This window comes from Zosterops lateralis, assembly GCF_965231275.1.
Source record: "Zosterops lateralis genome assembly, chromosome: 3".
NCBI classification, from domain to species: Eukaryota; Metazoa; Chordata; class Aves; order Passeriformes; family Zosteropidae; genus Zosterops; species Zosterops lateralis.
This window is the reverse complement of record NC_139764.1, coordinates 83684131-83709919: the sequence shown is the minus strand read 5'-3', so window position 1 is coordinate 83709919 and position 25789 is coordinate 83684131. Positions and strand designations below refer to the sequence as shown.

Genomic DNA, 25789 nt, shown 5'->3' with positions numbered 1-25789 from the left:
TTTCCAAAACTTGTTCTCTATTTTTAATTGATTTTCATTGTGTGTTTTTGCAGCAAGCTTAGTAGTGGAGGAGCGAACGAGACAGATGAAAATGAAAATGCACCGTTATAATCAGACATCAGGGTCTGGTTCTAGCCAAGAACATGAGCGTGAGCAATACACCAAGGTAAAGTCAGTAGTCTTGGAATGATACTTTGGCTTGAAAATTGAAGGCATAAACTTGTTTATTTAAAGTATTATATAAACTTCAAGAATACTATATTTTTAAGCCTGACAGAAATGTCTTCAAGTAATATCTTTTTAGCATCATTTTTGCCCCTGTCTGATGTGCGTTGGACTTGGTCTTTGACATCAACTAAAATCAATCTGTAAAAACCAAAATACTTAAAAACTAATTCAGGAAAAAAAGATCCTTCAACAGCTGTTAAAAAGAGACTTATCACATCTAGCTTAGGAAGACCTCATACTTTCAATCCCTGCAGTTTGGAAAATAGGCCATGAAAGAGTAGGTTGGCCCTTGTTGCTGTATGATATGTGGCGAGTTATACAGAACTCGGTCCAATCCCATGCAGATGTTCTCATATTTGTATAATTTTTTTGCATCCTAATAATTGCAGAGATAAGGTATTTCATTTCTCGAAGTGCCTACTGATTACTTCAATTTCCTTTTCTAATAAAAGTGTAAAGTGTATATTCCATTTCTGTAATAATGAAATATATTGAAATTATGTTAACAAAGTTGTATAGAGGGATTTTGTTTTCTTGATAAGGCTAAAATGATAGCCCATGACTCTGTAATTTAAACTGTATGAGGTTCTAAGCAAACTGAGGAAAATGCCTTGCACATCTTCACTGCTGCTTACAATTCAAACTGTGAGGAGCTGGATGCTCCTGGAGATACAGGTGAAAATAATGTATAAGTGAGGAACTCATCTAAAACAAAAATCACAAATTTACTTAGGACTGGTTAAGTAGGAAATTTGGCGACTAACATTTAATATCTAGCAGATATGAAAAATTTGTTCAAGATCTTGTTGCAGTTAAATATGCAGACAACTTAAGTAAGAACTTAAATGAACAGTTCTTGAAAGGAAAAGAAACAAGACCTTTATTCCTCAATGGCCAAATTGTGGGATGTCAGTGCTATTAAAAAAAGCTCAACAGCTGAGGTGGAAATTTCTAATGAGATCCTTTATCAGAAGAAAGAATTTGTTTAATTAGAACAGCTCATTTGCTGCTGGGTTTGCTGTTATCTTCAGAAGAGGTCCATTCAGGGCAAGAGGGTGCGATGCAGTGTGTCTCTGTCATACTTCCCAACCACTTACCATGTAAGAAAAAAATAGTTAAAATAGAGTTGATAAAATTTTCATGAGAAAGAGGTAAAATGCAATCTGAGGACTTTGGCAGGATGACCAGAGACCTTTGTTCAGAGCCAAAGGCCAGGTTTCTGAGTCAGATTATATGTGCTTACAGACTGATTGAAATTTGTGTATTTATCATTCTGAAACATATTTTTTTAATCCTAATATTTATGATAAGCATCATTTTGGCCCTCCAATATGATTTTTTTTCTTATTTGGTCAGGATAGATCCAATGTTAAATAGTTAAATAACTGTTAGAAAACATCAACTTGCAATGTTACAAATTTCTCTTGTACTTAGAACCTTGAGTTTTCTAGAATCTTCTTTTGGTTTTAAATGCATATGGAAAATCAAAATTGAAACCATGATGAGTACTAAATCAAAAGAACACTGAAATTATTCTATTCAGAATTTTTTTTTTTCTAAAAGCATGAGGAAAATTTTGAAGAAGCAAATTCTCTGTCAGTTGTTATAGAGAAGTATTTTTGGAGTACCTTGTGTTCTGTACTTTTTTCCATGCTAAAACATGGAAAAAAGTAAGAAGAATTCCCATTGACTTTAAATCTTTAACTTTTCGTGTATTTTCTACATGATAATGTTGGACTCCTAGATAAGATGGTCCAACATAGAATTAATTTTTAAGTGCTAAGAAAGAATTATATTAGCCCATTCTAGCACTCCATGATATTCAGTGATGTGATTGTTTGCTTCATTTCACTATGGTGATAAGTGATCGCTTTAAAAATTTTACCAAAGGAAACCTTATGCTACTGTCTTTCTCTATCCTGAGAAAATGGTGAAAGAGTCAAGAAAATAACCAAGACAGATGAAAATTTGGACAGCTGTAATGAAAATGTAGTATGTTATATCAGCTATTGTGGTAAAGCTGATGACTGAGACTTCTCGGAACAGAAGATTCTACCCAATTTCTGCTGCCAAAATTTGTGAAAAGTCTTCAAAAGCTGCAGAAACAAGACTTATTAAAAAAAATATAAGTGGTATAATACACATTCTGAAATACTGAAAAAGAAGTATTAACTGACTATTAAAGAAATAGCAATTGCAAGTAGAGTTCTTCCCTCTTTAACCAAAATACTCCTTTCTTTCCCAAAGAGCAGTGTTTTCCCACTGCTCCAGAAAATAAATATATTTATTAGAGAAATTACACTGTGCTGAACATTGAGAAAATAGTCCATTCTGCATTTCAGAGCAATTGGCTCATATGGATTTGATTTTTCCAATATTTTTGCATTTCCAAATATGCGTGTTTTATTACACACAAAATTCTCTAAGCCATTAAAAAATTTTCCTTCAGTATGGGACTGGATCATATTTGCAATGGTTAATTATGCATATACAAAATAATTCCTGAAAGTTAAATAAGTTTTCTCTTATATTGAAAAAAGCCTTTTTTAAACAGAAATATTGTAACTGGTCCTTTGCAATTTCTGGTCAATTTCTGATGCATTACAGTTTTGGAATTTTTCCCACTCGGTTTCTCAATTTTCTAGTTTCAGTTTCTAGTTTCAGTAAGCAAGCAATAGTTATGCTTCAGTAAGTTAAGCAATAGTAAACATGCAACATGGTTTCAATTTTGAACATCCATTAATTGATGTTCAAGAGGTATTTTGATTGATTTTGAATAGATAACTGTCTGCCCTGCAACATTTGTATGCATCTTCATGGCTGTTGCACTCTGTTTTGAGACTTTCACAGAGTTCACATCCTTATTTCCTCCCAGTACAGTGGAAAGACTCCATAATTTATGTGAAACACTTAACATCTAATAAGGAAAACAAAAAAACCTCACCAAAAACAAACAAAAACCCCCCAAAACACACACACACACACACACACACAAAAAAAACAAAAAAAAAAAAAAAAAAAAAAAAAAAAAAAAAAAAAAAAAAAAAAAAAAACAAAAAAAAAAAAACAAAAACCACAACTTCAACCAAACCAACCAACCAACCAAAAAAGGAAAAAAACCACCAGACCTATGGGGATTTGTCAAAAGGGTTTAAAGAAGAGCTTTGAACATGTCTGCCTTTCTTGTATATTGGTAAGGCTGTAGTGGCTAGAATGCATATATTTGTGCTGTTCCGTGCTTGAGAGAATCAAAACATTTGATGGCATAATTCCAGATTTGCACAGAGGTGAATTGCAGTGTAACTCAATTAGCCTTTTAATTCAAAATACACTAAGTTTTTTTTATTCCTGATGCCACACATAGAACACAAACACCATGTTGCAGCTGCTCCAGCTTTCCTGTTTTTTGGAAGTTCTGTTTATTCAAGAGAATAACTTATTAGAACACTGTAGTACGTATTAAAAAAGGATATCACTCTATATTTAGATACACTACTGACTTAAGACTGTATGTGATTGAAAAGCATTTAGTATAAAACTGTAATCATGGCATTTGTTCATTGACACTGTGGATTTAACTCAATAGTTATTGTCTTAACTCTTATGTGTTAACAATTAATGTCTAAAGCAGGGGCTGGGTAGGATACCTGGGCTGATAGGAGCCTGATAATGTTAAGTTTGATGTCACACTGGGTAAGACATCTAGGGCTGTATATAGAAAATGCTTTTGGATGTAGATGTGGCATCTTCTTTTGGTCCCCTTCAACCACCTTGAAGAAAAAATTCTGTAATATATGTCATATTAAGATGGCAGTCACTCCAGCACTGGCTGGATTTCACAAAATTTAGTGAGTTCCATTTATTTGATGGGTAGGCTTCACGGCAGTCTCCTCGTGGTTTGACTTGCTCATTTTTACTGTTCTCTGTTCAGAAGTTGATCAGTGTCCATAGGAGTTGGATACAATTATAGGAAAAGTTGTTCAGAATCACTGGTGCTAGGTGGGCTCTGGACCATGGCATGAGCTGCCATGATAGACACTGGTGGGTGTCAGTGATGAATTCTGAACACTCTAAGGTGCCAACTGCTGGGCTCTGAACACCAGCAGCATTCAGAGGAACCCATGTGAGCAATCATAAAACTCAAGGTGCTTTGTGCAGGATTTTCTTTTCTGACAAAATTCCTCATTAGAGTGCCTCAAAAGATATCTGTGATCTCAAGACTTGTATAAGTCCCTGGATGAATCGGTGCACCTGGTCTGGATTTCTCTTTTCTCATGTTAATAACCTCGTTTGAAAGCCCATTTTATTTTCTCACTTCATTTCCTCATTTTAAGCACATAATGAGGTATATATTTGTCAAGGTTAGTCACTTGGGACTTTTTTTGTAGTCAAAGGACAGCACACTAATTTAATTTTCAAAGCTCTGAACTCTTCTATTCTTCATGGTTTTGGGAATTAAATCTAGAAATACAAATAATTTCATATTAGAAATACTTTCTAATATGAAAGATAATCCAATTATAATGGACTGTTCAATGACTTCTAAGATATGCCTTATATTTAGTAAAATTGCTAATGTTGTTAGTCATTAAAGAGCTGTAAAATTATTTGTGAGGTACACTCTTTGGGTTTGTATCTGTGCTCTTCCCATTGATGTTAACACATCTGCAGTTCATCATACCTCTTTTTTTATCCTTTTGCTAGTGTGCAGGAAGCAACAGCTCCACAGGTGGTAAATTGAATGGAAGAACTGCATTCAGCTGTTTATAGACTTCTGTTTTTGTAATGCAGGCAAGGACAGTGCATTTGAAACTAGCTGCTATTAATGTTTAAAAAGCCAGACCTACTCTTTAGTAATTGCTATTGAAGTTGCTGCCAACTTCAGCGACTCTCCTAATGTAATAGTGCACCTTGGAAAAGAAATGTTACATAAGCTTTAAGATACAGAGTTTAAAGCAAAGTGATTGCACTGAAAATATACTTCATTTTGATATAATGTTTAAATATAACATGTCAGGGAAACTTACTGCAAATACATGTGCAGTCATAAAGCACAGCAGTTTTCTGCTTTACAGGAGACCTCTATCATATTTTTTTTTGAGCCCAGTTGGAAATCTGCAGGCATTACTTCATTGCAGATACCATATAAGGGGATGTGAGCCCATGTTATTTTTCTTCTGAATGATACGTTCAGGTGTATTGCAACAGTGAAATATTCTCATTTTAGTGAGCACTGCTTTGTGGTAGTGGAAGTATTATTTATTTCTCTCTATATTTAAAGGAAAAAAAGATTACCTTCAAAATTGCTTTGATTTTGTTCAACTGTTAGCTGAGATAACTATCAGACTGTATCAAAGGTAGGTAGGAAATCGGTAGGAAAACTTGCATGCCTCCTGTAGAAGTTGGTGAATTAATTAGAAGCAGCAGGTATAAGAAGGAAAAGCTAAATCCAGGAGTAGTAGTAAAATTTAAACTCTGCAGTGTGCAGCAATAATTTTTAGCATCACTACTTTTTGTGCTGATCTCTGTTTCTGTGAAGGGAAAGGTTTTCAGTTTCTTGGGATTCACAGCCCTGGCATACAGTATAAAGTGGTAGGGAAACCTCAGCCGTGCCATAAAAGTCTCGTTTAGGAAGGGATGCTCCATATTTTCTGCACTGGCTGTGTGATTGCAATACAAGGCAAGTAGAAGACATGGATTCAGCTTTTCTCTTTATGTCCCATCTCACAGTAAAATTCTCTGTTTATGAAAAACTGTCTCTGAAGCCAGTACAAAGCAATTCAATTTTTCACACTGCTGGACTATAGGGAGCAAAACAGAGTGAGGATATCTATATAGCCCCCATTAAAAGAGGGGCTACCTGGGCTGAAGACCCCTGCACCAGTAAATGATTTCATATTGATGCTGAACAGTCAGTTGATGGGGCTGAATCTCCAAACAGCCACTGATACACAAAATGGGACTTGTAACTTCTCTCCCAGTACTCTAACTGGTAAGCTGCACAACTATGCTTGATGCTTTCCCCCTCTCCCCCACTTTCCCAGCTCATGTAGATACCCCATGAAACGTGGAACACATTCAGAACAAGTGGAATAGTGTGTCTTTGTGATGGTTCTGGTTCCAGCATTCCAACAGGTCTTCTTGACATCCCCAGTCCACCTGTTGAATCATAATGTGAGTGCTAAACAGCCAGATTCTGGTATGGCTTGGAATAAAGGCCAGCAACCTATACCTCCCTCAATACTTAGAAGAAAGGCTTCCATCAGAACAGCTTCCAGAAATCACTGGCCCTGGTTGTTCTCGATGGGGCAGTCTGCCCTTCTCCCAGCAGCATGTCAGCTCAGAGATCACCTAAGTCTTCTATCATGGCAGGTTCACTGTATGCACTCTCAAACCAAAGGCCACAAAGAGAATATGGACTTTTTGGTGAGGAAGAGTAGTAAATGGACATTATAATGGCAGAGAGAAGAAATCTAATTGTCTTCAGCAAATGCAAATAAAGCATGGAGGTATTTCTGAAACAGTCTGTTACTATGCTTAAGAAACCCCATGCATTTGAGAGAGATTGCTTGGTTATATTTTAAACAATGAATTTTTGAAACCTCACCTTCAAAGGAATTATTTGTAGATATAATCTCAATATATGGGATGAGTGAAATTCCTTTTTCACTGAAATGAACAGAAATTTTATTATTTAATGGGATGATTTTGCAGATTGCAAATCTGTTTAGGTTAATGGAAAGCCAGCTCATTCCATGTGTCCAAATGGTTTTCGTATTTTTACATGTCTCATTTAGAGTAGCTTGAAGGATTTGTTAGGAATTCTTTAGGAATTTTGCATAAAACATCTGTCTTGGGACTGGAGCAGTTTAACTTACACTGGAGATAATTAACCATTCTGTTTTCTTGCCTCTAAATGTTTATATTTAACCTAACTAAAAAGTTTTTAAACTTCTTTTAAACTATTCTTGTTTTGAATATTTTTTTAGACTTTAGAAGGAAAACATGATATCTTATTATGAAATAGGTCCGATAAGAATTAGTATACTTTGTGTTTCCATTTTGGAATTACCATTTTATCTCGCAGTTTGAAGGATAGCAATCACCAAAATTGTTTGACAGACTCTACAAGCCACTAATGAAAGGTGATCTCAATAAATACATCAGCATAGTCTCACTTTAACCCTATTGGGCATTTATATTCAGTAAAGTTACAAGTCACTTGTAAAGAGAACCTCCCAATAAATTCCAGCTGTAGTTGAAAACATTTTTGAATATCAGGGTACTTGAGTTCTTTCTGTTACCCATTTTCTTCAAGTTACCTTTAATAAACCAGAGCTTTCTGTCCTGCAGGTGTTTTTACTCAGCCACTGCAAGGCCCTCACACAGTACTGCTTAGAGTTTTTGTTAAGCACTGTTCTAATACACACCTGAAAAACACACTGAGACTGAAACTTTATATAACCTCCATTTGTCCTGCAGATTTCTATATTTACAATTGATGCTTAGCATTGCTTTATTCCTTCCCCTTCTCTACTGCTATTGACTTCCTCATTTTATCTTCAATGTTTACCAAGAGGTTTTCAAGTGTGCACAAGTATAGTTGCTGAAAGGCACTGGAACAAGAGAAGATTAACCTAAGAGAGAAGACCTGATACATTCATCTGTACAAACTCAAGCTTGCATTTGCCAGGTTTTTGAAATTCAGTCATGGCATTTGCTAAGTGACTCAGCCAGCAAAGTTGGAGTTTGGGTATTCACAGACAGCCACAGATTTGTGTATGATTCATAAATAAACTTTTGTGACTTGCAATTTTACAGACCATAGTTCTGGAAAATGAACTCCTTAGACTGTCATGTCAAAAACTGCCTAGTGCTCCTATGTGTTAATAGTTTTCCCATAATATACCCTGGGAAGTATGCCACTGGTTTAGTTGCTTTGCAGCCAAGAGTACCTTCTTCTAATGACAATGAGTTTTAATTTCATAAACCTGACAATTATTTGGTCCTCATATCTGTATAAGTCAAGATTTAGGTAAGTGTGACATTGCTAGGATTGAAGCTTCCTTTCATACCTCTCTGACTGATGATATGAGCAATAATGTAAAGCATAATGTAATAGGTGGTGTGGTGTCACAGTTGATTTTAAAAGCAAAGTAACTTCTACCCCTGTTGACATATTCCTCCTGATGTGTCTTCTGCTAATTCTTAGGCATGTGCAGATGTAAAAGCAACAAGATCAGGGAACTGATCTGCCTGGAAACAGATACTGTATTTGCTGAGTTAGCTTTCTGCCTAACTAGTCCTCTAGTGTCACAATACAAGGAGGCATTTTGAGACAGAAAATGTATTTTTTCTCTTTTTTTATAGAACTTAGGAACTGAAATCAGTCCCTAATAGCTTCATGTAGCATTATATTTCATTCAGGCTTGTATATGCATTTCTATGTGCAGGTATTTTGTAGCATATATTTTTAATATTTTAAAAATGAAAAAGTAGCCAAATGGATGGTATGCATGTTATTGCAATGTCTGTCTGCTGCATAAATATTTCATATAAATATTTCATTATTGTAGTTCTAGTGTGCTGAAGAACCAACAGCCTATTTATTTTCCAATGTGTTATTTTATTCCAAGTATCTTCTTTAGTCCATAAATAACCTGTTTGATTTCTGCACTAGACATAAAAGCATTATTTAATGTAGGCATTTCTTTGAATTTCATACAATTTTGTTGTATCTAAAAGCTGTTAAAGGTAATTGTCATATTTAGGTCACATGTTGTCTCTATGAAAGTGTTTTGTTTTGATGAGACTCCTCACCCTTTCTTTTCTTGATCTCTAGTATAACATACAAACAGATCAGTACAGAAGTTGTGATAACGTCTCTGCCAAATCATCAGATAGTGATGTCAGTGATGTGTCAGCCATTTCCCGAACCAGCAGTGCCTCTCGCCTCAGCAGCACAAGTTTTATGTCTGAGCAATCTGAGCGCCCTCGGGGCAGGATCAGGTGAGTTCTCCATGTAGATTCAATTGTGTCACACTCCCTCTTTCACTGAGTGCCAGAATACAACCAGAAATTCTTGAAACTAGATTACCACAACATAAGAATTTGTGGAAAATGTTATGCACATATAAACTGTCTTCTGTGACTGGCCTAAGATGACAATGTTTTTGCATCTAAAACAGAAAACAAACTTCCCATGAGGAGATGATAGATGAATGTGTTGAACTTGAACACAGGCTGTCCTCTCATTGTTGGCTAAGAATCAGTGTAATCAATATGTCAGTAAGGTATTACAGCAGAAATATTACTAGATTTTTTTAGTTAAACAGGTTTTTTCATAAAAGCTTGGTTTTTCTTCCTCAGGGTATTTTTCCCTATCTACCTGCATTTATTTTGCTGTTTTCATGTATATGACAAATTACTAGATTTGAAACTATTATTCATATAATAATTTTGATATTTCGTGTTCAAAATAGTTTAATTCATTTGCATTATCAATAATCAAATACATCGTTTATCCTTGATACTAATCTATTCTGGGGCAAGGGCTTTTTTAGATGCACAGATTGGGTTTTGTTTTCATTTAATTTGACGACAAAACTCTCAGCAACTATAATGTCTGTAGGATTGGTTTGGTAGTCTTTGATTACATCTGCCAGTTCCTAAACTGTCAAAAACTTGTCTTTAGGTGTAATAAAACACAAAAAGAATTTTGAACTATAAAAAACATATCCCTACTAGGAAATCTGCCTGATATAAATCTGGGGGGCATCATTTACCCAGAGCACTTCTAGACAGACTCAGTGTCCGAGAAGATCAGATGCAGGAGTTTGTATGTTTATGCAAAAGAAAGGAATGTTAGGAGAACTCAGAAACTGGCCTCTATGTTTGAGCTAGATCCACCTCATTTCCTTTTCAAGGAATGTTTACAAGGGTATTTAAAGTCACATTGCAGATTGGTGGAGGTGCAACTGGTGCAACCTGACTATAGCAGCAGTAATCCACAATCCAGCAGAGCACTGCAGTAGAACTGTAAATATATTTAAAGTCATTTCAATTCATATCTTTAAATGCTGCATTTCATTGTGTCCTAGCTTTTCAGAATTTGACTCTTACAAGGGGCTTTTTTCATATCAAAATACCTTATTTCATAGGCACAGAATTTTTTCTCAACTAGGCCCTCTCAGTGTCTTTGTCAGGTTCATCAAAAATAGGATTTTTTCTCTATAAATATGTCTAACAGATTTTATCAGAAATTTTCCTTGAGTTCAGAATATCTGATCATAAATAACAGTACTGGGAGAACCAGTAACCTTGTGTGGCAAGGGTGAAACCTGGGCTCAAATCCTCAACCTCTTCCATTCTTAGGAGTAGCAGAGCACTTGGGGTACAAGATTGGGTGACCTAGTTTGTAAAGCCAAGTGTCTGCAGTGGGAGTTCCAATTCAGCTTCACTTTAGACTAGTAAAGTGAGACATCATTGGAATTCAGATGCCTTCTCTTTCTGATACTGTCCGCAGAATCCATACCTCAGAAATTGGACCCTTTACGGTTGCTTGCTTTAATCTTCTCTAAATTCAGGTAGTACTTCCATAGTGAACAAAATGTGTAGTAAAAACGTACAGTGCAGTTCCTTCAGTAGAAATAGGGGGAAGAAAATAAAAGATTGGGGAAGGGGTTGGTTGTATTAGGAACAATTTTTTCATCTTGAGATTCATGTTGTGTAACTTCAGCCCTAAAAGCTATGTATCTTCAGTGGAATTCACCTAAAAAAATAGGTTTTTATTAAATTAATTTTTAGCTTACCTAAACCTCCATTAAAAAGAAGAAAACACCTATTATCTTGGATAGTTTACCTCATCTTCAGACAGGTATCAAAGGCAGGGGAGTCATCCTTTTATAGCTTTAATCATTGAAGAAACCCTAGATGACTTGTTTAGATTGGTTGCTTTAATTTTTGACAATTACGATTAAAAGGATTCCTTCTATCAAATTACTAATATTTGGTAAAGGTCAAGGAATTAGAAGTTTTAAGTTCAAGTTTGATTAGTAATTTGAAATTTAAGTTTAATTTTTGCCTCCAAAGAACTCAATGTTAGCATATATCAAACAGGATGGCATAGGATGGGATGGCATGGTTGAGCAGGAAGGGTAGCATTTTTTGTCTACCTGTTTTTGTCATTCTGAAACCATCTATCCAGCATCATCTTCATTTGTAAGTGTGTCAGGCCAGTGGCCATGGCAACTGTGTGAGCATAGTGTTCCGTTTAAAGGACAAAGCACATTGGACTGCCTTTTTATGCACCTACTTTATTTCCAGGTTTGTTCTAGAGATGAACCTAATAAGCATATAGAAACTCAAAGGAGGTGGCTCAGTTCTAGCCATTTCACTAAATTAAGTCATTCAACAATTATTCTTACCTCGAAGAGTAGTCTGGGGTGCAGATTAGTAACCTGAACTAATTGATGCAAGTCCTAAATATAAGTATATAAAATAGCTTCTTGCTTTCTAATTCGTTTAGCATTTTCAGGTATGTGTTATAACAAATGGCTTTGCATGGATAAGCTACTCAGTATATGAAATTATTCTAAACTCTTTCTTACAATCCTGAGAAGTAGAAGTCTGGTTTAACTGCCATGCTCTCTAGTTGGAAGTGCAGAACAAAATACCAGGAATTTTTGGTGTGTGAACAAGAAGTTCTGGGACTTTTGATTTGAATCGAAATCAGATTTGTGAATTTAGAGTTAGTGTGTATTTGATGAGTGAAGCTAAATTACTATCAATCATGCTCTTTCATCAATCATGCTCTTTGTGCATTCCTAATACAGTCCCGCAGTAGTTTGTGCCTGCATATGTTGGAGACATTGCTGTATATGTCTGAAATATTTCTCAGGTCCTAAATGAAGTGGAAGGAAACTTCTTCATGGTTTAATGCAAATGTTTGAGAAGTAAGAACCCATAATGATTAATCAGCACCATATAGGCTTGATCAAACAAAGCACATTTGCTGACTTAACTAAAAATCATGCCAGATTATGTAATTGTATCACTTTTCATTTGTAGCCTGTTTATGCAAAGATACCTGGACTTCTTGTTGCTGTTAAGTAGGGAACTGTCCTCCATGGTAAAGGTGAGGTGGAGGCTTCTGTTTTAGAGGAATAACAAGCTAGCATAAGGTGTTTCACTTAAATCCGATTCAATAAAATCTGCTGAATTTATGAAAGACTAAATAACTTTTTTTTTAAGGTGAATTTGTGTCACTGCATCTGGATGTCAAACAAATTGCCTCTGCATTAGGAACATTACTGTTATCCCTCATTTTAAATTTGAAAAATTCTTATTAGGAATTGTGTTTTTTATCTTGATCAATGTATGTATGATATAATATCATTATGTCTGTGCCAAATTTTAATCTGTTTTTACACTCTTTTTAAAATTGAATGCTTAACTGTAATTAAAATATTTTATATGGGCTTATCAAGGAAAGAGGATAATGTAATGAGTTGTAACAGTGGATTTAAAGCAGTTCTAATTTATTTCACATGTTATGCCATGCCACTGAATGGCTTGTGTTGCAGCCATTCAGTATATGGTTTTTGGGATTTATGTTCTCTGTATGTCACTGAAGTTTGTACTGGCAGACTTTACCTGACAAATATTTTCTTCCCTGATTTCTAGAGCAGGATATACAACTTTTGTGTAGCTGTTGTTCTTTCAGTACACTGACACTTAACTCCGGTACACTTGAGCTTTAAAACAGGAACGATGAAGTGGAGAAATGATGATTTGTAATCAAGTGAGGAAGCAACTGATGGGTTGATAGGCAGTGGCTGCAAGAGATGAAGACAGCCAGGGCATCATAAACAACAAAACAGGGCAGGGAGGAGCCACCCAGAGTGGATGGACATGAAAAAGGATGCGATTGAGAGAAGAGCATTTAGGGAAAGCTCTAATACCTTTTCTGGAAAATCAGCACAAGTGTGTGGCTTTCCAGATGGCCTGTGCTCTAAAGCATGGGGAGCAAGCAAGAGGAATTAGAGGGGTTTTGTGCAGCTGCAGGGCTATGGTCTCATCATGATCACAGAGACAGGGTGGGATAGCTCATATTACTGGAGTACTGCAATTCATGGAAGCACAGGGCAGGATAGCAAGGAAGAATATCAAGCCCTTTGTGAGAGAGCAGAATATGCAGGGAGCTCTGCCTAGAGATGGGTGATGAACCAGCTGGGAGTTTGCAGGTCAGGATTAGAGGCCCAGCCAATGTCATGATATTGTGGGTGTCTGCTATGAGCTTCCTGATTAGGAAGAGGAATTAGATGAAGCTTTCCTCCAGCTGTAGGTTCTGGTTTTCATGGAAAACTTAAACCATCCTGGTATCTGATGGTTGAGCAATGCAGTAGTGCACAAGTAATCTTGGAAGTTTCTGTAGTGCACTGTTGACTGGAAGGAAAGTTTAGAGCAGACCATGATCTGATCAAGGAACATTTAAATAAACTGGATAAGTACAAGCTATTGGCACGTGACAAAGTATACCCATGAATACTAAATGAGCTGGTGTTGACTGATGTCATTGCAAGGCCAGTCAATAGTCTTTGGAATGTGGCACTCAGGGGATGTTCTTGAAGACAGGAAGAAAAATCATCACTACTATCTTCAAAAAAGGAAAGGGATCTTGGAATCTGTAGGCCTGTCAGCCTTAGCTCAGCCTTTAGGTAGGTGATGGAACAAATAATCCTAAACTATTTCCAGACATATGCGTAGAACAAGGGGATTGTGGATAGTCAGCATGAATTTACAAAGGGCAAAAGGAGCCTGACTAACCAGCCTGATAGCCTTCTTTCATTAGTTGACTCACTTGATGGATGAGAAGTGAACATCAGATGTTCTCTATCTTGTCTTCTTGTAAGAAGTTTAACACCCTCTTCCAAAACACCCTTGTAGACAAACTGAGGAAATAACAACCTAGGTAAGTAAACAATGAGGCCGATTGGAAACTGGCTGAATGCCAGGCTCAGGAGATTGTGACCTAAGACACAAAGTGCAGCTGAAGGCAAATCAGTTGTGGTGTATGCCTGGGGTCTATATTATGGCAGTACTGTTTAACATCTTTGTTAGCATTTGGAATGATGGGGCAGAATGCACCCTCAGAGGTTTGCAGACAACAGAAAACTGAGGAATAGTTGGTATAGTAGGGGGATATGACACTATTCAGAGAGAGCTCAACAGGATGGGGAAATGGGCCTTTATGAAACCCATTAGATCCAACAAAGTAAATGAAAAATCCTGCACCTGGGGGCAGTAACCCCATGTGCCATTGCACCCCAGGGACTCACAGCTAGAACACAGTTTTGCAGCTGGAAAGTGCCTTTTCAGGAAAGACACTGGGATTTTGTGGATGCTAAGATGAACCTGAGCCAACAATGCCTCCTTGCATTAAGGAAGGCCAGCACCATCCTGGGCTGCGTTAGAAAGAGTGTTGCCAGCTGGCTGAGGAAGGTGATCCTTCCCCCTCAGTAGAGCTGAGTAGTTGTAGTGAGACACATCTGGAGTTCTAAGTCCCCAGTACAAGAGACGTGGAGCTACTGGAACATATCCAGTGAGGGGCCATGAAGATGGTGAAGGAATTGGAGTGTCTGCCATACAAGGAGAGGCCAAGAGAGCTGAGTGTCCATCCTGGAGTAGAGAAGGCTTAAGGGAGATCTTACCATAAATGCCTGCAGAGAGGGACTGGAGAAAAAAGGCCAGACTCTTCTCAGTGAAAGGATGAGCACAAAATGAAATAAGGCAAATCACACTAAGACATGAGAAAAACATTTTTTCTGCAAAATTTATTAAACACTGGAGCAGGTGGTGCAGAGATTTTTCACAGTCCCAATATCTGGGGATATTCAAATCCCAAGTAGATATGGCCTTGAGCGACCTGCTCTTATCACACCTGCAGTATGCAAGAGAGTTGGACCTCACAATCTCCAGAAGTGTCCTCCAGCCTCACCTATTCTGTGACTCTTTCTGATTTTCATTTCCTGCTGCTTATTAATGTGTTCACTTACACAAAATGCTCAGTGTCTTTAGTTTGGAGCCAGGTGAAGGGACTGGAGGTTTGCCACGTAACTGAGGGCAAATGGTAATGTTGAGCTGCAGATCTCTCAAGGTGATGTAGCCAGAGGCCATTCTCTGGATTGGAGATGAATTTTTCAGAGGTTTTCTATCCTCCCATATAGTACATTGGAGCTAGTTTGATAGAATTTATAGTTATTAGGGGCTGGAGAGAATGTGAAGGATCTGCTGACATCTCAGGTTTCCCAGTAATGTTGTTTGTTTCATCATAAATGTATGTGATGTGACTGGTGCAATACAATTGTTCACTCCTTCCCCCATGCTCTCTTTAGACCAGGGCTGCAACCACCCTTCTCAGCGCACTGATTCACTAAAATGTAGCAGTACTGCATCACAGAGCCAGCTGAGAAAAGTTTTACTTCCTGTCATAGCAGTGAAGGAAAACAAGGTTTTTCATGCATTTGATGAGACTGAGGTCTGTGTAGAAATAAAGAAACCCACTCATTTAATGTTAATTACAAAAGTAATTAAAATCTTTATATTGAATTTGTGCTACAGTGACTAAGGGTGTAATCAAGATACTTTACTCATGAAAAAAATGAAATGTAAAATCTTTTAATTATTGATGTATATAATGTTAACAGGACCAGTGGAGGCAACAACAGAACACTAAAACTTCATTATTAATTCATCATTCAATACTAAAGCTTCATTATTAATTCAATATTAATTAATAAATAAAAGTAAATCACCTGGAAAATTGAAACAAATTCACAAGTAATTTCAGACTGGCTTTGTGGAGGATATTTACTATGCCATACTCATTATCTAAAACTAGGAGAAGATCCTGAAAATGTGTGGAGTATAACAGATCTTTTGTATGCTGCCTAAGTTTGATCCCATATTTCTTAACAAACCAATGTAAGGGACAGTTCACATTATATAAAGAAAGAGTTGAGCTATATAAATTTGCAGTGGATTATGCAATGCTGGAGCCTAGCATAAGAGAGCATATAGCTCTCGTTACTGGTATTCTGTACAAAAATAAATGCTATTTTAATTATTCAAGGTGTTATCAACCCAGATCCTTGTCTGGCAGAGGAAACATCGTGTACTTGTAATCAAGGTGGTTCCTCATTTTCAGATTCTGAGAGCCTTCAGGGTGTCATACTAGAAGACCTAGTGGATCATCTTGTGTGCTGTATGTGCTGTGGCACTGCCAAGCAGATTTAAAAACACCAAAAGCCCTGCATGCCTCATGCATGCCTAGCTGTGTGCCATCACTTAACAATGATCACAGTGCTCTGGCAGCGTGCTGAGCTGGGTCTCTTGCTCAGAAGTAGACATTAGCCATAGATGAGGAGCTGGATCCTATCAACTACAAATCTACACAGCTACACAGACTGTGGTGTGGCAGTATCAGTCTGCATCACATTGAAAGTTGGTCCTCAAATGGAATTTTTAAAGAGGCGTTTCCTGGGATCTGCCTAAATTCTGCCATGTGTAGCATTTCAAATTCTACCATGTGCAGCATTTCAAAACATCGCTGTGGAAGGTGTGTTCCATATTTCTCAGGCCTAAAGTGCCACAGAGTCAATTACATTCCTGCAGCAGTAGCAGAAATGATGAATTCTGCTAAATATATGTTCACTTATGAATCAGATCAACCTTTTCATTTGTCAAATTTCTAAACAATCTTGAACCAAGTTCTCATTTGCTATTTATCTTCCATAGTATACCTCCTTCAAAGGCTGCCATAGTGCAAAAAGCCTGATCAAGATTTTGAGGTGAAGCCATAGGGATAAAGCCTTCTCTAAACTTGTTTAGAGAATGAGGCAAAAATTGTAGAAAGATGAAGAATAGTCTTCTCAGTTGTCTAGTTTATTACTGCTCTGGGAAATTACTCTCTGCACCATAGAGATTTTATGTGATTAATGACAAATCATTTCAGACATGTCTTTGTTGGTGGTCATATGCTGCCTGTTGCATGGGAGTTTATTGTGTCTTGATGCTGTGGATTCAACATCTCCATCATGTAGGAATTTTGGAGCAAAATTCACACATGCTTCTTTAAGGTTCTGGTTTTTTAAACCCAGTGACAGAGTAAGGAATTGCACGGCTGCATGGTTGCTGAGATCACCAAACAAACTGGTATGATGGCACACGAAAAATCTTTCTCTGCAAAAGCAGAGAAGATATTGAGTGTTTTATGGCTACAAATGATAAACTGAACATCTTTTGAGGGGTCATAATATAATAAACACTTCTGATGGGACATTGAAAAGATGTCTTTTGTTCAGGAAAAATTCCACAGGAATTTTTAGGAACTGTTTTATTTTTAGAAAGAGTGATAGGAAGAATTTATTCCACACTTTTCTTATTCTCTTTCTACTTCAGTATCACCACAAACTCTTTCCTTCCAGGGATTATTGTCCATTATACTCTTTGTATTCCAGTCAGGTGAGTTTATTTTGAGCCCGATGGCCAACAAACTTGCATCATGCCTCCCTGCACCCTGGACAGTCTAGCTAATTTCTCCCAAATGCAGAATAGGCAAAAGGTGCAACTCCTGGGAAATACTGACTTTCTGCCTCTGACCTGGAGGCAATATATTAATATTCAGGAAATGTACAATTTAGCAACAGGGTGTATGAGTGAGTGCAACGTCACTTTGTAACAAGAAAGTTTCCTGGTATCTTAACACTTGATCTCTTTGAAATTTCTTAACATGAGAGGTATCACTTAAAGAGGTTGTTTTACCAAATCAACAGGTACTCAAAAGAATTGGCAGGTATTCTATTTGTGCCAAATAGAAGGATCGCAATCATGGGAATCTTGCAGTCAAGCACTAGCCTCTTCTCAAAGTGAATCTAGAGTTTTGTTTTTGTTATCATTGGTTTTGGGTTTTCGTTTTGCCTTATTTTTTTGTATTTTCCTTCAAAACGGCCAGGGAGTCTGCCATGGTATATCAGTTGGAACTTAAAACAGATAAAAGAAGAAATTCGACCATGGGCAGAAACCAGACATGGAAAATTTCTGCTAAATTTTTTCATGTTTGAAAAACAGACTAGATATAGGTAACAGACAAGATAATTTTTGTCTAAAATCTCCACTGCAACACTTGAAGTAAATTGCCAATTCTACTTTGTTTCTGATTATCCAAATCACTGCAGCTAAAACCAAACTCCAAAAAAGTTTCATTAACTGTGCACTTCCCAGTTTCATTAAAGAAAGAAACACTTTGAGCATTTACTGTGATTAGGTAATATTGCTGCTCAGGTGATCTGTCTTGGGGCAAGGACAGGCACTCTGATGTAACCTGAGTCAAAACTTTTGCTTTTTTCAGGGGGAAATAGAGGGCAGTACCCTCAAAATTATTATCATGAAGGCAATATAAATGAAAGCATTTTAGATAAGCTGCTTAAAAAATAGAATGTATCTTCTTTACCCCCAAAGAGTATATTACAGACGGGAACTTCTGGTTCTGAGGTCATTTATTTACAACACCAAGGTGAAGCCAGAGTAATTAATGTTCTAATTATTCATTATCTAAAGATAATGATTTTAAAATCCATCATTTTAAACTGCTTTATGTATCTGTCAGAGAGGGAGGGAGATGGAGTCTTTAATCCCTTCAGAACATCTGTACATGAAAAATGCACTATGGAGCATTGCTTCTGCATTTTTAATTATCTAATTATGTTTCCTCTTTCAAAGAAACTGCCACAACACCAGCAGTCTTTCTTAACAATTTGAAAAAGATGGAAAAATTATTTTAATTGGCTTTTCATTGAATTACCACAGATGGAATGTAATCCATAAACTTTTAGTTTAAGGACATTATGCTTATATTTTAAACAGGCAGTACTTGTTATTTTTTGATTAAAAAATGTAGGAAAATAGTTTTAGCCATGATTCAGACATCAGTGTACTTCCCACTTGCTTTATCTTCACCTCAGTTTACTCTAGTTTTAAAAGTTTTATCTGCATTTTTTTGTTAGTCCTGACTCATTTTGCTTTTCAGATTCTCCTCCTGCATTTCATATTTTGTTGCTATTTGCTGTTGCTATTATCTACTTTTGAAAAGGAGCAGTGAGCAATCTATTTAGTATCAATGATGTAGCATTTTTTACATGAAGAGCAGCAAGACCACAGGTACTTCAGCACCTTGTGCTTTAGAGGGAAATAAAACAAAAGGGAAAATAACATTACTCCTGAATGTCATGCAAAGAAAGAAAAACTGGTGAATTCAGCTCTCCTGGTAGTGAAGAAATCTTCCTTCAGTATGGAGCTACACATTTTTGTATTTGTTCATACATCCCCCTCCCCCCCCCCAATATCTATTTTCTTGATAAATATTTAACGTTTACTTTCTTTCTATATTAGGTACACTTTAACATAAAATATGTGAGGCTATATGCAGTCAATTTTGGGTCATTTGAGCTGTTTGCCCTTTGATTCACGTGAGCCGTTCCACATCAGCTTTAATAGCAAGAGTTAACCCTGAGCAGTGCCCCTGGGGTGGCTGCTTTTGTGCTGGTTTCATTTTATGATTCATGTCATTAGTTGGCTTCAAGTTGATGGTGCCTTGGGTATGTGCAGGCAGACACACGGGCTCCCACATACAGAGACAATTCCTCTGCTTGTTTCAGAAAATATAAATTAACTTGAAATGTTCATGGTACATAATAAAAATCTGCTTATCTTTTGCTTGGAAAATAGTTCAAATCTGCTTATCTTTTGTAGTGTTCAGACTTACTTTCTGAATTGCTGTTCTTTGGTTTCGTGGAGAAATGCTAGTTTTCCAAGTTTAAAAAGTAGAAATCTGTCAGAGCTGTGAAGCTGGCACAATTCAGTGGTCAGTGTTCTCCTGAGAAAAGCATTTTCACAACCCAGATTCTGATATACTGCATTCCAATATGGAAATTTCCTGATCTTCCAAAGCAGGATTTTTACTAGTTAAGCTTCGAGAGCAGGCTGCTGTAACAAAATCTTCCCCAGCCCTTACCTCAGTGAGAGTTTGGACATTGAACACAGTGGGGCTGGGGATGTGTCATCCCAGAGGAAGCAGCTGTGTCACTCAGTGGCACTTTCAGGCAATGTAGGAATATTGTCAACAACAGATATAGCTTACAAATTACTGATCTTCAATTATCTTCATACACAATAGGACTCTAATATGGTGACTTGACATCAGAAGCAAGGGGTTTTTTGTGATTCTGATGGCTATTTCATAGGACAAATTTCACCCTAGGACAATCTAATATAAGATCAATGTGCATGTTAAATCAATATGTAGTTCCAGTTGGTACAGACTGTATGAAATTATTATTTGATAGTGGTCTAAAATTTTTTTTATTAATTAGAGAGAATTATTATATAGAATATATGTTTTTCCTTTGGTTTTTAAAGCACAGTATTTCAATTAATTAATTTATTAAATGCTAATGAATATTTTAAAATATTTATTTTAAAATGTGCAGTAATTTATCTTGCAAAAAATTTTATATATCGTATATAATATAAAATATAAATACTTTCTTGGAATGACAGAGAAATTTGTAGATAAGTAATTAAATGTTTGCATTTATTGATTATATATCATATAATACTAATAACAAGGCACTTATTTTTAGAAACATAATTTTTCTCATTATAAAAATATCTTCCCTTTGGTCCAGAGCTATTATGTGTTTAGGAACTCATTAGTATTCATGAGCTACCTCATTGCAAAAGGGTGCCACAGGGGCTTTGAGTTCGTACGTGATGCTGCATTCAGCAGGAGAGAGGGGAAGCGCAGTAACTTGTGCTGGTGGGGGCCAGGGATTCTGCTGAAGGATTCCAGTTGCTGCAACTCTCTGCAAAGAACTTAAAATATAACATCAGCTACACAGCAAGGAATACTGTGGGCATCATTTATTTACTCATGGCTTGCATTATTGGGAAAATGGGTGGAGTAAAATTGAGGGCTCATGAAAATAAGCACCTAAAGAGTTTTTTAATACATCATCAGTAATTCTAAGAGAATGAAGGAAATGCTGTAATTTTAGCAATGGCTAATCATTTCAGATTTTTTCTGTGAAAGGATATACTTCCAGATATTACATAGGTGAGTTTATGGACAAGTATTTTTCTAGCTTTCTTACCACTGTCTTACTATCTTTCTTTTTCAGGTGGAATGTGCAAGTATTCTATGTAATTTCTGAAAGATACTGAGCGTGTATCTATATATCAATTTTTTGTCCAATATACTTTTATGGATCTTGAATACATATATAGTAGTTATGTGTACGCAGAAAGATAAATAATAATTTAATACAGGTGCTCTGCTTGATTTCAGTTCTATATCATCGCGTGTGCTGGAGCAACCAAGTATAGTCCACAATGCTCTTGTAGCGTGTTCATCTTATAGAATTTGTTTCAGGGTTAATTTTTATGCTAGCTTGTAACTCGCACTACTCTTTGATTAAGTTTTTTGTCTTAATAGCTCGTTCTTCAGTCCCGCAGATAAATTTTTTAATTATTTTTTTTTAAAAAGTTTAAAATCCAATTACTCTTTTTGTATGCAGAATATCTGTGAAGTAATACACAGGCCCATATAGATTGACTGTAACCATTCTTAATATCCACATCAATTAGGTTGTTATGACTGTAATTAGAAATCCTTAGAAATAACATAAGACTTTTGCCAAAGTATTCATTTGAAGAATTGCTAAAGATCATAAAATAATTATAAATAAAATTTTAGTGAATTAATGACTAAATTAATGACTAAATGGACTATACTGGTAAGAATGTTACTCTTCATTATCTTGCAACAGAAAAAAATACTTATTGTGTTATGATAACTAGGTTTAAATATAATTTAACAATTTACCAGTTTTAGCCACAAGCCTGCAAAAACTTTCATTTGCATTTAAATGGATGTGTTAATAATCCCAGCAAGTCTAGAAAACAAAATAAAAATTTAGGTATTTTATTATCAAAACAGTTAAGTGCCAAGGGATATATTCATGCAGGTCCTTTTCTTGCTTGTGCTTCATAAATTAAATTCTAACAGTAGTGAAGAAAGCAAGAGTGTGAGCTAGGAGCTTTTTCTTCAAGTGATAACCAGTAATGTAATGGTAAAACATTGTGTTCTAAAAGTACTTAATTAAATGGTATAAGAATTCTGAATTTTAAGTGCCCATTCTTTTGAGACTGTTTCAGTTAATGAAAAATAATAAACTAACACAAGGATTAGATGAATGCAAAGAAAACTTAATCTGTTTGTTTTGTTATGACAAGAGGAAGTATTGGACAGCTGTAGGATCCTTGGTCCTATCCCATTATGCCAATCTCTAGCAAATTAATAGCTGTTTTCTACTAGTACCCTAGAACATATTTCCTAGGAAAGTCAGACTTCATATTTGCAAGGTAAAAACAAGTAAAAGATTAATTTGAATTCTAAATTTCTCAGGCTTGTTTTTTTTTTTTTTTTTAATTAAGATAAATCTAGTTCCCTCTACTTGTTGCAAAGAATCAAAAATTAAATTTTTATTAGACTTTAGAAAAAGCAGTTTTTTCTATTATTCAGACACTTTTCCATATTCTCTGAATTACTGAATTCATACATCAAAAATGGCTTTTTTCCAAAAGTTACAGTACTATCTTATATTATTTCTCAGCTAATGGACATCACTACCTCCTAGATACGTATTAAATAAAGTGAGATTAGAGCATTTCAGGTAAATTGTAAAAAAAAAAAAAAAAAAAAGAAGGCTAGCATAAAAACACCATGATTTTAGTATTTATTATATTCATAAACACCTGAAATTCAGTAGAGAAAATTCAATAATATGGTAAATAATTCTTTATCTGCATGGCAGATTTTATAATCCATTGAATTTTAGGGCTGGAAATTATAGTTTTATACATTAGTATGTCAGTAAAACACGTTAATATAGTTCAAATGTCAACAGATGCTCCCAAAGAAGGTATTTTCAGTTTCTTCCCCCTCTCTTACTGACATTGATGCATAAACTCAAGAATTGACAGAATTGACAACTCCGAAGCTCAAAAATTGGAACAAAATTACTACAGAAAGCTTTGTGTAGGGCCATCGGTGGCAACATAGAAACAGTCACTGAAATCCAATTCCAAGTGCTTTTGGAAAGAAATTATCCACGTGGAAAGGAATTGTCCATGTCTAATCAGAGTAGGAAGTAGGATCCCTCAAAATGAGGCCTGTGTGATTCCACCCTCTCCTTGAAATAGTGAAGTGTCTTGATCCAGAGAAGAAACCAGTTAACAGAGTTGCCTTCTATCACCTTAAAGGCCTTTTCTTTGATATTTGTGTATACATGTGTGGAAGATGTTATTTTTTGAGTTTCGTTGGATTTTTTCCCCATGCTCTAAGAATAAGAATTCATGAAATTCTGCCTAGAATGATTGAATCTGTTTGGATGCAGGCTCAATTTATGTGGGAGAGTGTGTTCTGGGGGAGAATGGTGATAAAACACAAAGGAATTCTATACAGAAACATCAAAATATGTATGTCTTACATTTTTACCTTGCAGATCCATAGGCCAGTCAATAAAATTTCTCTGGGACAGGAGGGAACATGTTTTAAGATCAGTGTATGTACCTCAGGTAGTTCACTAAAATGTGTTCTTGAATACTTTGGTGCATCAAGCAACTTGTTCTGTTTGACAGTGTAGGTGTTTTTTTATCTGAGCTTAACAGGAGCAGATTCTAAGTGCTGAGGATAGTTAAAGCCTATGCAGGGGTTGACAGTGATCTTTCTATTAAGTGTTATCTATTTAAAGACTTTACTTTTCCAGCTTCATTTTGAAAGAATACTGTCTACTTTTATGTGCTCTTACCTATGGTCACATATTAGTAACTCTTGGTGACTGCCAGTAAAGTCACTGGCTACACTGTTTTAATTATAGTTTAAGGATACACTTTTTTATACTTTCCCAGACCTGTCTTGAGACAGGACCAATTCAAACTCCAGCAGAGTCCACATCCATAGAAGTTACAGGACATCATCTTTTCTCCTATTGACCCCTTCATTTTTCACTGGCCTGATTTCCTCTCTGTCTGAAACTTGCCATGGCATAAAAAAGCCTCTAACCTCACTCTTTCTGATTTTGAGTAGGGGAGAAGTAATGAAGTGTGGATGGGAATGGGGGCAGAAGCAGGCCACTGCATCTGCTGGGGAGGGAACTTGCTGGGAGAGACAGTAGGACTGCTGGTTAACAAATAAATTTGACTTCAAAATACAGAAAAACTGATAAAAAATTCCCAAAAATAGCATGTTACCAGTAGGTGTACTAATCAGCAATACAAGGTCAAGGAATTTCGTACGTGCCTGGTTGATTTAACAACTGCATCTGAAGTGAGTCCAACTGCAACATAAATTTCTGTGCCTCTACAGACTGACAACTAACTTTATATTGCCATTAGAGCTAGAGAATTACTTGGTCACAGGACTGTGTATTAGTATGTCCTGTGTGTATTTGAGACTGTTCTCTAAACCGTGTTTGTGAACACTTTATCCTGCCTCTGTACACTGGAGCAGAAACGGGATTTGTATAGAAACATGCAAATGCAATTCAATAGCTAAAAGAAATCAAACAGAACTGACAGAGTGATTAATTTTTCTGTCATTTAATTAAAATTCTAGTGGTTTATTAGGGATTTTGCCTCAAAATTATTTTGCCTTCATACTGAGATTATTGCACTTACTGTTAATGAAGTGAGAGACTGAAGACCTAAAAAATACTACATATTACATTATCTCTGTGAAAAGTATGAAAATTTAGATGGTGATATCCTAATTTCTGTTAGGTCTTAAGGCTTTGGTGAACAGTACTGATGAGATGCATGTGTTAAACTACTGGCCCATGTTAATTTTCTCTGGTTGTAAAATTGCTGTTTTGGTTGTTTCTGTATTGTGGGAATATAGACAGGAAGGCTTCACATAACTTTTAAATGTCTCTCTGTTGCTCTGAAAAACATAGGGAAGTGTTAATTTTATTTATTTCCCTCAAAGAAGTGGAGAAAAAACAATAGTATTGGAAAGATATACTCTGAGGAGCATCAAATTAAGCTTTTACTTGTGAACCAAATAAATGGAAATGTATCAAGACTTAAAATTAATTTACTGATTAAAAAAATAAAAAGGCTTTTGGAACTGCTGTTACACAGGCAAATTAACATGTTTGTTTTTACTTTGCAACTGTAGTACATTTACTCCTAAAATGCAAGGCAGACGGATGGGGACTTCAGGGAGAATCACTAAGAGCACAAGTGTGAGCGGAGAGATGTATAAGCTGGAGCACATTGATGGGAGTCAGTCGGACACGGCTGTCGGCATGGTTGGAACAGGTGGGAAGAAAAGGCGTTCCAGCTTTAGTGCCAAAGTGGTTGCCATAGTGTCTCGAAGGAGCAGAAGCACATCTCAACTTAGTCAAACAGGTGAGTGAGACACACACTCTTTGGAAACAGGACT

General features: G+C 36.2%; 1 protein-coding gene across 6 annotated transcripts in view; it reads left to right on the top strand.

Moving 5' to 3' along the window:
• The window catches only part of LOC310907646 (regulating synaptic membrane exocytosis protein 1-like), a gene marked incomplete at its 5' end in the record, with an annotated part of 133611 nt that overhangs the window by 70475 nt on the left and 37347 nt on the right, over positions 1-25789 (top strand). For 2 of the 6 annotated variants that reach the window (XM_083858036.1, XM_083858037.1), the window contains 3 exons: positions 54-166; positions 9071-9237; positions 25523-25755. The exons of the other annotated variants lie outside the window; for them this stretch is intronic. In XM_083858036.1, the coding sequence (XP_083714162.1) occupies positions 54-166; positions 9071-9237; positions 25523-25755 (513 nt within the window). The remainder of the gene's footprint in view (positions 1-53; positions 167-9070; positions 9238-25522; positions 25756-25789) is intronic. 6 annotated transcript variants of the gene reach the window in all.